Source organism: Cetorhinus maximus, chromosome 13 (genome assembly GCF_964194155.1).
Source record: "Cetorhinus maximus chromosome 13, sCetMax3.hap1.1, whole genome shotgun sequence".
Lineage (NCBI taxonomy): Eukaryota > Metazoa > Chordata > Chondrichthyes > Lamniformes > Cetorhinidae > Cetorhinus > Cetorhinus maximus.
The window spans coordinates 35,827,996-35,841,261 of record NC_135891.1 but is presented as its reverse complement, the minus strand read 5'-3'; the positions used below and the strand labels follow the sequence as shown (position 1 = coordinate 35,841,261).

Sequence of the window (13,266 nt, the reverse complement as noted above, 5' to 3'; positions counted from 1 at the left end):
GCACAATCCCCACCCCGGCGGGGGGAAAATGCTGCCCTAAATGTTCACTAAGTTCGCCCTGTGTACGGAATGTACAGTTTTAACCACCTAGTTCAAGACCAGAGTCCCAATGTTAGCACAGGGCAGGAATCAGGAATACGGTAGCTGCAGCGAAGCTCATCTGACTCCCACCCAAAGCTAACAAGGTTGATGTCCACTGGCAAGTGAGGGTGACAATTAATGGGGTCAGACACTGGGGGCGAGCCATGGAAAAGGTCCTCAGCTGGAGGGTTTGAGAATGCAACCACCATTTAAATTATTCTCCAGTTCACCTGGGATGGGAAATCTTCCTCTGCCTAAATTCAGACAAGTTAAGATGATGGTGATTAGAGCCAGGATGGGTTGAGGAGTGGTGGGGCGGGGGGTGGGGGTGGGGGTGGGGAGGGGGGTGGTGGTGGGGGGGTGGGGAGTGGTGGTGGTGGTTGGGAAGGTGGAGGAATGCATTGGAAACATATTACGAACACGTCCTGCTGTCAGGTTAGCCATCTGTCTGCTCCATTCTTGGCATCTGAGGACAAGTTAAAATCGGTCCTTAAATTTCCCTGGAATATGGTTCAAGTATAATTTTTGATCTAATTTTTTTCAGGCACCTACTTTACTCACATTTGGGATAGATCGGCATAAAAATAGATGCATACATAGATAGAGAGATACCTAGGTACATAAAGATAGAGTTGATAGAGAAGTAGTTAGATATAGACAGGCAGATAATGAGTGATAGATAGTTAAACATGCAAAATTAGATAGTGAGATATATAAATGAGATGGATGGCATAATAGCTACTGAGATAGGCAGAGAGAAACAGATAATGAAAAATATATGTAGATGCATAGTGAGACATGGCAGATATAGATAGACAGGCAGTCTGCTGTATTTGTATCAGGCTAGAGAATGCTCTATTCTGATGATTGATATTTGTGAATATATGCATTTATGAAACATGCAAGGATGTATAAAGAAATGACCAGTTGCAGTGATAGATTATAACAGGAGCACAGATCATTAAAAGACAAACAGCTATGTGACAGCTATTGAAAATTAACTTAGGTTTCTGACACACAAGGCAAGATCAATACATGTCTTTACAACATCAAAGGATATTAACAAAGATATTCTAAAAATCAGAATGACATTAAGGCACATAAGACATGCTAAATGATGAAATAAAGAACATAAAAGAAAATCTAGACTGAGAAAAAATATTTGTCCATCAATTCTTTCCCATGCAAAGTCAATACCTAATTATTTCAGCTCAGAGTCCCTTTCACACCTCTTGTTGAAATGAAACTTTAATGAAACATCATTTATTTTCTTTTTCACTTTGCTGGAAGAAGAAAATCATTTAGCATTGTTAATGTCTAACACTTCAACTTTTTACTCAAAACATATCGATTGTGCTTTTTTAAAAGGTGTCCATTGACGTCAAATCATCAGCATTCTCCTTGTGAATTTTGTGAATTTTCTTTGTTTATACCTAGACCCATGCTTGAACCCACTTGCTGGGGCCTGCCAGTCAAATGCTGCTGATACCCCAGACTTACCTTCTGTAAGGCCTCCATATCCTCTTCTTCGGCAGTCAGCTACTGCTTGAACCTGGGACTGCTGGTACTACAGAACTGCCAGCCAATCAGATTGCGGCAGAAATCTTGCCCTGAGCCAATTATTGGCCTACCAAGCATAAAATGGCTGTGGGATAGCCAGCTTTATGGTGGGTGGGCTCCTGAATAACATTTTAGTTTGGTGGGGAGGTGGTGGGGGGGGGGAGTGTGTGTGGGGGTGCTGCGCAGGGAACAATGCACCTCATAAAATCCAGCCCCAGGAATTGCTGACTGAGAGACACTACTCCACTGTAAGCTGATTGAAAACGCTAGCTTACTGACTAATTCCCCATTCAAATGTATTGAACAATCATAGATATGGACTAAACTCACCACAGAATATTACAGCTCGCCTGTTTCAGCCTAAGTACTCTATTTAATGGGGTTATAAGTCTTATGGCGGGATTTTCCAAACCTGCCCGCTGCCGTGACCTTCTGGTCCTGCCACAAGTCTTCTGGCTGGGGTGCCGCCTCACCCACAGCGGGTCCCACCCACACAGGGCCAGAAAATCCAGGCCTTAATTACTGTCAAACAACCTCTTTGGCACTGAAAATTAAGTGTTGTTAAGTGTTGAGTGTCATTCTTTCAGTTTTTAATTGTTGCTGGAGATTTAAAAAAAAGAAAAAATGGAATACTCTTTTTTACTTTTTCTTCCATCTTTCTTATCACTCTCTGACTTAATCCAATCTTTCTTTCCCTCTCTTTACTTTGTTTGTTTTAAACCCGATTTGACCATTTCACCATACTAATTTATAGTTCCTGGTTTCGACTTTGTGCTGCTCATTAACAATTCTTTGATTTTATTTGTTAAGGAAATACTTAGTTGTTCCCTGATCTTACAGATTCCAGCTGCCCTGTAGGGCACTCGATTTCCATGCTCCATTTTGTAGCATGCAAAGAACTCAAGGAAATTCAACTGGCAAAAACAAATCTAACAAACAGCAGATACTGTGCTTTTACCAGCTAAAATCAATTCTCGTTCACTATCTTACTGATATAAAGTCAAATCAGTTCTCAAAGAGCTATCTCCCAGAAAGAAATAAGTCAGTCCAGGAATGTTGATTAAGACAGGAACAATATTGATTCAGACAATCTTGGGGAGATTTTGGTGTAGTGGTAATGTAATTGACCAGTAACCCAGAGGCCCAGGCTAATACACAGGGGACAAGGGTTCAAATCTCACCATGGCAGCTGGTGGAATTTAAAATTTAATTACTAAATCTAACATATAAAGCTAGTCAATCCTGAAGTTATCATCAATTCTTGTAAAAACGCATCTGGTTCACTAATGTCCTTTAGGGGAGGAAATCTGCCCTCCTTACCTGGTCTGGTCTGCATGTGACTCCAGACCCACAGCAATGTGGTTGGCTTTTGACTGCCCTCTGAAATAGCCTAACAGATCACTCAGTTCAAGGGTAATTAAGGATGGGCAACAAATGCTGACCTCACCAGTGACATCCACATCCCATAAAAGAAGAAAATTATGTTGGAAGAACAGATAAGCCATTAGAAATGTGAATTCTTGCCGTCCATATTAGTTTTCAGGCAATGGGAGTCATCCAGCACATATCCTGGAGCTTTTATGCTAAAAATGTTTTTATTCCACGATTGGGGATTTATCCAAACATACAATTTAGTTGCCATAGACTCTATAGAAAGGATGGGGCGTTGGAGGCTGTTGCAAATGATTCAAGTGGTGGCTCTGATTGACAGCTTGGTCAGCCAATCCTTGAATAATAGGGCAGGATTCTTAGTTTGGAGGTCCCTGGAGCAGCTGGGGAACAGACCCGCCGACCACAATCGGCACCCCCCAACCGTGATTTCACGCTGGTTGAAATAAAGGGCCAGCCAGTGTGAGACGCGCGCTGAAATGTTCAGGGCTGCCGGGGTGGGAGCAAGAGCTGATGTCAGCGCAGGCGCGAGAGAGCGTTGAACGAAAGTTCCCTGAAGGCAGAGAGCTGCCTCAGGGAGATAGAGAATTTAAAAACAATCAATAAAGATTTTAAAATACCGAAAAAACTGTTCATGCATCAGAATCAGTACATATGGATGATGAAAATTCTGTCCAAATATTTTTTAAAAATTTAATAACAGAAAACTCATCCCGCCCTTGAATGAGGGTTTCATCAAAAATGCAAAGTCCGCCTGGCAGATTCACCCATCCGCCAAACGTAAAGTTGGACGGACCACGAAAAATTGGGGACAATTAGAACTTTAAAGGGCATTACGCCTTCTTAATTGTTGGCAGGCGTACCTCTGACTTTTGTTTGTGCCCACCGACCAAAATATCGTGCAAGCACGGTATGATGTCGGGACGCTCACCTGACGTCATCCCGCACTATTTTAGGCTCGACCTGGTCGAGTGATGTTAGGTATAGTAGGAAACCAAGTCTTACACAAAGGATAATTTCTAGTCATCCTTCTGTTTCTAAGTAAAAGTTGGTTTATGATTGGCTTTATATCACTAAAGTGATCTCAGTTGCTTTTTGTAAACAGGAGCATGTGGTGGTATTTACAGGGTTTGAATACTAATGATCCCCATGTGATGCTGTCACTAACTCAATGTTAGACCTTCCCTGTTTTGTCCAGCTCCCTCCCTCTGTTCCCTATGAGACTTCGTAGGGCTGCCAATCAGCTCCCTCTCTCAGTTAGGCATGCTCCATTTCCCTTTCACAGCCGCCACCCGATCTCAATCTGTTAATGCCTCCCTTCACTTGGTTCAAAGCTCCCTTACAAGCTCACTCCAAATCCACCAAGAAGATTACCTCGCCTGCTACACACCACCTTTTACCAGTCACAAATCTGAAGGCATGTGTTTCATGTATGCCTCATACTTAATTCCAAAGGTACAATGTAATCTGTTAAAACTGTGTTTTAATGAGCATGCATGATGTGCTAATGTATTAAAAAGAGGTTCCTGCTGCTGTTAAGAAGTTGCCATTTTGCCTTCCGCTCAATTAAGCCCACCTTGTTTCCTCCCTTGGGAGCTTCACAAGATTCTACCCACAGTATGTTGGAACGGATGGACAACAGGACAGCCCTGGAATGCCACAACTGCAGGAAATGTCTCTGTCTTAAGTCCCTCCAATTCAGAGTAATTGAATTGGAGGTCAGGTTAGAGACAATCTGATACACAAGGCAGAGGGAGAGTTTTTTGAAAGGTTTTCTTCAGAGTATAGTCAAGCCTCAGAGAAAAGCTCATGTGCAGGAGGGGGAGTGTGACTATCAGTCAGCAGGTTAGGGAGATCCTAGTTGAGATAGTTACAGAATAACAGAATTGTTACAGTGTAGAAGGAGGCCATTTGGACCATTGTGTCTGCACCGGCTCTGAGCATTTTAACTTAGAGCCAGCCAATCTCCTGCCTTTTCCCCGTAACCCTGCACATTGTTTCTATTTAAATAATCATCCAATGCCCTCTTGAATGCCTCAATTGAACCTGCCTCCACCACACTTCCAACTGTGCATTCCAAACCCTAACTACTCGCTGAGTGAAAAAGATTTTTCTCGCCTCACAATTGCTTCTTTTGGAAAACAATTTAAAACTGTGCCCTCTGGTTCTCGATCCGTTTACGAGCGGGAACAATTTCTCCCTATCTACTCTGTCCAGGCCCGTCATGATTTTGAAAACCTCTATCAAGTCTCCTCTTAGCCTTCTCCTCTCCAAAGAAAACAGTGAAGGAAGTCTTGCAGACATTGGTCCTGTCCAATAGGTACTAAGTGGCTGCTATCTGCGAGGAACAGAATGATGGCTGCTTGCTTTTAGGTTTCTTCTAATCCTCTTAATAACCCAGTGCAATCTGGCTGTGCTCCTTTCTTAAAAAAACGAATATATCTTCCATCTTTTATTATAGACTTCTACCCATTCTATTTGTCTTCTGTTTTACTTTTAAGAATGTCTTGATAATTACAATGTGTAAGGCTATTCTCAAGTTCATTTATTGTCATAGCTCCAAAAAGTACTTTTACAAATATCTGTACCACCAAATTATTGTTAGCCTTAATTTTGACTCAGTATAAAAGGTAACAACACAATTCAAGCCAAGCTGACCTCATTTATCACATTATTTGACTCCAGTTTTGCCACTCTTTACCTCACAGAGGGAGGCCTTGTGGCACAGTGGGTAGCGTCCTTGCCTCTAAGCCAGACGCTCCAGGTTCAAATCTCACTCCAGGACTTGATGACTAAGAAAGGTGTGTTCATTAACGTGTCCAAACAGGTTGATTATAAACTTGCAAATCCTTCCAACACATGCAATGGCAGGTGGTAAAAGTGGGAGATTCCTGGGCATCTATATGACAGAAAACAAGTTGCAACCTCTAGCATCACTATCCAGACTACAACCTGCATGTAAAAAATGCATGTTGCCACAGTAAATTGGACTTCCTGAATGATCTGTAACACACCACCAACACCTCATATAGACTAAATCATACCTTAAAATGATTGATACCATAAAATAAAAGCTGGGTTCCCCTAATGGCTCAGCAGGTTAGGGAGATCCTAGTTGAGATAGTTACAGAATAACAGAATTGTTACGGTGTAGAAGGAGGCCATTTGGCCCATTGTGTCTGCACCGGCTCTGAGCATTTTAACTTAGAGCCAATCTCCTGCCTTTTTCCCGTAACCCTGCGCATTGTTTCTATTTAAATAATCATCCAATGCCCTCTTGAATGCCTCAATTGAACCTGCCTCAGTAAATTTATCCAGTAAATAGCTGAACCATATAGACTGGGAAGGTCCAGATTTGAATTCTTGTTTCATTGTTTCTGCTTAGTTAGCTGTTCTCAGTTGGATAGTGTTATGGGTGTTAAAATTGTTGTAAATACCTGACTTAGAGAGGGGAAACATTGGTCAACTTTTTCACTTCTTTAGCAAAACATCAAACCCTAGCTAAAATGTGTATGGTTTGACATAGACAAGCTGAGTCATGTTGTTGTCCAATGATCCTAATCTACTGCTGGATAACTTGCTGAAACTCACTGTCTGGGCTATATAACAATAGTAAATAGTATCTTTACTGAGAGAGTGGCACTCATAAAACCACACTTCAACTGAATGCCTTCAGAGAAGAAATTCAACACCAAAAAAATGAAAGTATAAATGATCAGGATTAATTCCAACTTGGCACCGACATAAACAGGGCCCACCTCAATGGTAAATCTAACACTGGTACAGATTGAAACAAGTGGATGCCTGCCAGTATAAACTGCTTCTTCCTACCACCCGTCACTTTCCTCATCTCCCCAGCAGGTAGTATGTTCAACAAATCTGTTTGTCTGCATGTGCAACATCCACTGTGCTCACAGATGTAGCAAAGGCAATTTTGTTCCAAATACAAAGATGAGCATTAGTAAAGTGTCTCAACATTATAAGCAGCACAGTCCCACTAAATCGGAACATATCCATGCATGGACTTTCGAGTGGCAGTAACACTGCAAAGCCATCATTCAGATGTCAATTTCTTACTGGCATCCAAAAGCTCATTCCGAATCATCCCAGCAATATTATCACGCCAGCTTTTCTGCTGCCCCATGACCTATACTAGCGGACTCCTTGGATAACTTGGTGTACATTATGACATAAAGATGACCACCTACTCGCTGCCTTGAATGTATGGTTTTTGACATATGGAGGTGGATTTAATACAAGCATCCATTTGCACTGACATGTCAAAGCTTATCAGACAGTACAAACATGTGGCTCAAGTTCAGGCTGTATTACATAAACTGACCCGTTCAAGGTGCTGCTAACAGACAAAAGATTTTATTAGCTTATAGAACTGGCATGATGTTGATAGGTGTAGCACTTAGAATTGAAACAAATTGCTGTGTGACAGATAATCCCCTCTCACTTAGTAAGTGACTCGCTTTCCATAACTTTGGCCAGGATTTTATGGCCCTGCTGGCAGATGTGGCCATTTAAATCTCCATTCAGTTCAGTGGGACCGTAATATCCTGTCGGGCGGGAGGGACCATAAAATCCGGGTCCTTAGGTATAATGCTTACAACACTCATGGACACCTCCCCACATGACAGGCAGGAGAGATGGTTCAATGAGTTAAATATGAGGAACATGCCTCCAATACACTGCACACATGCCCACTGCCTTTTCTTATGGTGGCAGATATCATGGTGTCCAACTGTCCCACTGTGAAGAGACAGGGCATTTCATTAACAGATTTAAGTTCAACGCCCACTGTGCAATTGGGAGGCCAATTTAAAATTCATTGTCGCTGCGTAGGTTTCCCTGGGGTCAGAAAACCTGACAGTGAAATGGAAGCAGGTATAGTACCAGGTCTCCGAGATAAGCGCCTTTTCCAGAGCTATTAAAGGGCAGGGATGCTCTCCTGGAGTCCCTCAAGGAAGTCTTTGGCCTCCTTCTTGCTGCTTGCAGTCACCTCTCTCCCTCCTGCCATGCTCTCCGGCCTCTCCCATTGTAATGCTGTTGACTAATCTCTCTCTCCTGCTCCCTGAGCCTCAGCTGTTGACCTCCAACTTGCCAGGCTATTTTCAGTCTTTCCCACATTGTCCCACCTTCCCTATAAGTATTGTGATCATGGTTTCCTCAAATTATCAGTGATACGATTCCCTTACAGAATAAAACAACATAACCAAATATGGAGGATTTTATATTTCCGAGATTTGCATTAATGAAAGAAATATGAACATTTAAAAAGATTTTGAATCTTGATTGAAAGCCACCCAAGCTGCAGGCTTGATTTTCGAAATTTTAGCAAAAATTAAATTAGGTTGCTCTTATGTATAAGGATTTTGGGTACAATTATTTGCACTTAGACACTCAGATAATCTTCTATCTCTTTGCACAGGATCATCTCCATTCCAAAGTGCTTTCTGCTGAGGGATATGTGATAACAGGTCCATTTACCATGGATCATATGGGAAACCTGATGCATTGGTAAGTTTGTTAGTCGTGTATTTTTGATAAAACCTATTGAAAGTAAAAATATTGACAGATTTCCTAAATAGTCAAAGGGTTTCATCACACTGGTGCTGAAATTGCGCATAAAAAATTGTGCTCCACATTGGAGCACTTAATAAATGCTTAAAATAAAAGGGAGAAGCATTGAGTTATCACAAAGAGATTTTATACAGAAGCCAGAGGAAAGGAACTCCCTGATTGCTTCTATTTGGCCTAGATTATATGACCAGGTGTTAATTGAGAAATTGCTATTTCTAAAAACAAGCCAAACTGTTCCTTTGACATCAATTCAACAGCAAGTTTTAAATGATTGGATGAGACATGAATATTTTAAACGCACTTGAAATCATTTACTGTTTTAAATAGCTCTTTGCCCCTAATATACTCTCTAATTTTCTCTTTTACCTCTCCCTTCCTGCAGGTAGCCACCCATTCTTGGAACATTGTTTCACAAGTAGGGGTGGCCCCTTCAATACCTTATCCAAGTTAAGTTCTTCTTGCAAAAAAATAGACAAGGTTCTGTGCAATTTTATACCATGGCGGCTACCCCAGTCATTTATCCCTATTCCCAAATGGTTTCCATGCAGGTATGCTTCCAGAAGGAATCACTGATTTCAAAGAAAGATCTTTCCTCTGCTAAAATTCCCCACCACTTCACTGCAGGAGAGACTGACTAGCTCAACAATTTTGTGGATGAACCTGGGGCCTTGCTGGTCTTCATAACTCAGTACCACAACATAACATAAACTCTATTTCCTCAATGAACCACATTAGAGAACCAGCCTTAGCCCAAATCTACAGTGGACTGCTTGTGAGTTGCTTGAAGGTCTAAATAAGAGAACTGCCTGCTGCACCTCATGAATGGTTACAAGACTGAATTATAACATTGTTAACACTCACATGTGCTGGGAAGCATTGGGGAAGAGGTTGGAGAATTGTGGAGCTGAGTCCTCAGGGCCATGGGGTGCTGCATGACTGAGCAACAGCATAACCGGTCTGTGTGGATAAATCTTCTTGGATAATTTAAAGTAATTGATGCTGTCATTTGTCATCAAATCTGTCAGGTAATCCTATCAAAACAGAAGTATGATGCATTAAGCGTTAAATTTATAAAGAAACATTTTTTGAACAAAGCACAATAAGGAAATTCTCAGTTTCAAAACTTCTTGCAATATGTTAATTGAAAAATAGCTTCCATCAGAGAAAAAAACAGGGCGATAATAATTCTAATTATATTGAGTTATGTTGAATTCTATATGTAATATATGAAATCACTCTTATATTGAATTACATTTTAATTAGTGCATTCTTGCTCCAAACAGACCATTTGAGCTGAAGTGCCTGAAGAATATTCTTATCTAGAACCATAGGAATCATTTAAGTAATGTAAACCAGTTAGAATTCCAGTGCAGTTAATGAAGCTGACATGTTCTATTGCTAGAAGTTGCTGATATTTGCTCACTCTGCTTTGCTATATTGATGACAGTGTAGATGGGAAGGGAAATAAGTTTGAAAATGATTTTTAACCCTTTCTTTTTGAAGAATTGTAGAAGTTAGAGCACAAGGGAGGTAATTTGGTCCATTGATAATGTTAGATCTTTGACTAGAGCTGTCCACACTAACCCTGCCCTGCCCTTTCCCATATCCTCTTATCTACAGTCACAGAGTTTGCAATATTTTTGAAAGCAATGGATGAATATCAAGGAGGTAGAGAGGGATCACCTAGATCCCTCTCATATTAACAGTAAAACACCTTGTTGTACTGTGTTTCTAACACTAAGGAGAACATTTGCTGTAGTTTTGTATCAGCAGATATTTTGAATTTGGCTTGTAGAAAGCTTATTTTTCTCCTAAAGATCTCAGTTATCATATTACTCAAGACACTTACAAACCTCAAAAACAGTGAACCTCAGCTGCTTCTGCAGATCATCAGAATCCTCATCATTCCTGTCCTTTCTATAGACTGCTATACCTGTACCATCCTTTACATTACATAATAATCCACCATTTCGGCTGTCACTTTCCTTCTCTATCATTTGAACTATTAAGGAATTGAATATATAGTCTGTATGCTCCCTATTAATCAAATGAAACCAGGCCAATTTGGCTGCTTTTGCTTCCGTAGCCCCAGTTATACATCAGCCACAACTGATACATTTTACTCTGAAAATCAATGAAAGATTTTCCACCTCGTCATTCTCCTTTGCAGGTTTCCCATGGTAGTTCCTGTAAAGCAGCTACGTGAATTATTCTTCATCCAATTATTAGACATTGTTGTTTAAATTTAGCCATCAGCAACAACAATGGGCTGGTTTATCCACGGAGCCAGGTTCCCTGCAGCCCACCAACACCCCCGCCCGCTGACTAAAATGTCGGTTGGGAGCCCATGCACAAAAAAAAACAATTGCCCCGCAGCCATTTTATCCTTGGTGGCATTAATTGGCTCAGGGTGAGACTTCCGCACCCATCTGGGGAGGAAGTCCTGCCTTAGAGAGCTGCTGGTCAACCTGATTGGCTGGCAGCTCTGTAGTCCCAGCAGTGCCAGGTTTGAGCAGTAGCCACTGCCCGGACTACAGCCAGAAAAGTGGAGGTTATGGAAACTGGGCTGAAAGTAAGTCCGGAGTATCAGCACAGCCTGGCTGGCAGGACAGAGTGAGGGGGTTGGGGGGCTGGGTTTGAGAGGCCAGGAGGATGGTTAAGTGGGCATATGACCATGTTGTGGGGGTTGCCTCTGATGGACACAGAGGACACCCCCCAAAAAAAAAGAGGTCCCCCTTCTTGTCCAACACCATCACGTCCAGTAAAATATGCCAGGCTACTAGCTTGGTCTGGGTCTCCCCTTACCACAGGTAAAATAGCAGTGGGGGTGAGATGAGGTATTTGTGGCCATTTATTATTCTCAGTAAGGGTCTTAAGGGCCACGATAGGCCAAATAGCAAGTGGGCCACCCGAGGCCTCCACTGTTTCCTGTAAAATGGGAGACAGGTTGGGGCAGTGGGATGGTGGTGGGCAGGCCACACGCTGCATTTTACAAGCCCTCCCCCCCCTCACCTTCAAGTACTTTGGTGGAGGGCCATAAAATCCAGACAATATTTTTGAAAGATGCTTTGATAGCAGGATACCATTCTGTTAATTATCATCTAATATTGTTAATTCCTAGTATACTCACTCTTTGTGTAATGTATTCTAATTTAGGTTGATTTACTTTATTTAGTCTTCTTGAAAGGTGGTTAGGTGAGATTCCTTGTACATCCCTTGCAAATTAGGATTAGGAAAGGCGAAGAAAACATCTCTCTTTAGAGATGTTTTTAATGTTTACTGGGACTGGATCTGACTTCAAATTTCTTAGACACAACTGCAGCAGAGACCAAAAGGTACGTTTGAGGTCTCTTGCTTTAAGTAAGCCAAGTTTTTGTGCTGGAATCTGGATCAAGGCCTGAGTACCGAGCTCCACATGTTGTGCGTTTATGAGGATGGGTCAAAGTACCAGCCAAGATTTGGAATAAAGGAGCCTCCCACTCGAATGGACATTTTAAGGGAAAAGTTATATTTCAGAGATATCATTGGTGTAAAAAGTCTGGGAAAATATTGGGCATGTATTTTTTTTGTAGGGCGTTAAATTGCACCATGAGAAATATATAAAGAACAGTGAATTGTGTACCCAATATTAACTTTAAGTTGCCTGCACTTTTCCTCATAAGCTTCAGCTCTTGTCCCTGGTCTCTCAAATTCATGTTATTCCCAGACATTTTCTCATGTTTCAAATGACCTATTTCCTTCGGAATTTTGAATACTGCATAATATCTCTTCTCAGCCTTCCCTTCACCAGAGAAAACAACTCCAGATTGTTAATGCTGTCTTCATTGCTCAGACTAGGGAAGGATTTCCAGGTCCTGACTCTGCGCCACACCTGTATCGTTCACACAGCACCATCTTCATATGCAGATCCCCTATTTTGGCCGGTGGAGCGCTTGGCAGCCAACTACTGGTGCCGAGCGATGCCAGGAGGTGGGAGCTGATGCTGAGCAGAATCCTCAAATGCAGATGGCAGCCATGATGGGGCCTGTTGTTGTCTTGCAGAATAGAGGAGGAAGGACATCAGAGGATCAACAACCTCACTGCGCAGAGAAGTGGCAAAACAGCCAAAGCAAAGGTACTGCACCCAATCTGAGGCCATAACACTTATTGCCAAAAATCTTTCCTCAGAAAATACATTACTTGGTGGCTCCCGACAGTGTACCCGACAGATGTGCTGTAACACCAGACAGTTTGAGTTCGGTGATCTGTGATATGAAAATCACTTTCTGGCCCTCCCCAGACTGTTAACAAGCTCCTTAACTAATGGACAATTAATTGGAGACAAGTGGGTTCCTGGCTGCCCCCAGCCCTTGCTTTGAAGGGGCACTGACACATTATCCAGGAGCACTATTTTCAAAGCATGCCCGCTCCCATGGGTGATTGAAAAATCAATCCCAGGTATCAGTGTGATTGCCATTTTTTTTCCACCACACCAGTGGCTGGATATTCTTGCTGCAGTATGGCAACCAGAATTGTACACAGTACACACCAGATGTAGTCATACCAGTGTCTTCTACAGACTTCGTATCACCCCCTGGGATTTGTGCTCTATCCTCTGCCAATAATTCCCAAGATCTGGTTTTCCTTCAATACTGCTGCTACATCCAA

The 13,266-nt window shown here is 42.0% G+C and overlaps 1 protein-coding gene across 3 annotated transcripts in view; it reads right to left on the bottom strand.

Moving 5' to 3' along the window:
• LOC144688544 (extracellular sulfatase Sulf-2-like) overlaps positions 1 to 13,266 on the bottom strand; it is a 351,599-nt gene that overhangs the window by 72,041 nt on the left and 266,292 nt on the right. For all 3 annotated transcript variants that reach the window (XM_078555259.1, XM_078555258.1, XM_078555260.1), the window contains one exon: positions 9,481 to 9,650. In XM_078555259.1, the coding sequence (XP_078411385.1) occupies positions 9,481 to 9,650 (170 nt within the window). The remainder of the gene's footprint in view (positions 1 to 9,480; positions 9,651 to 13,266) is intronic.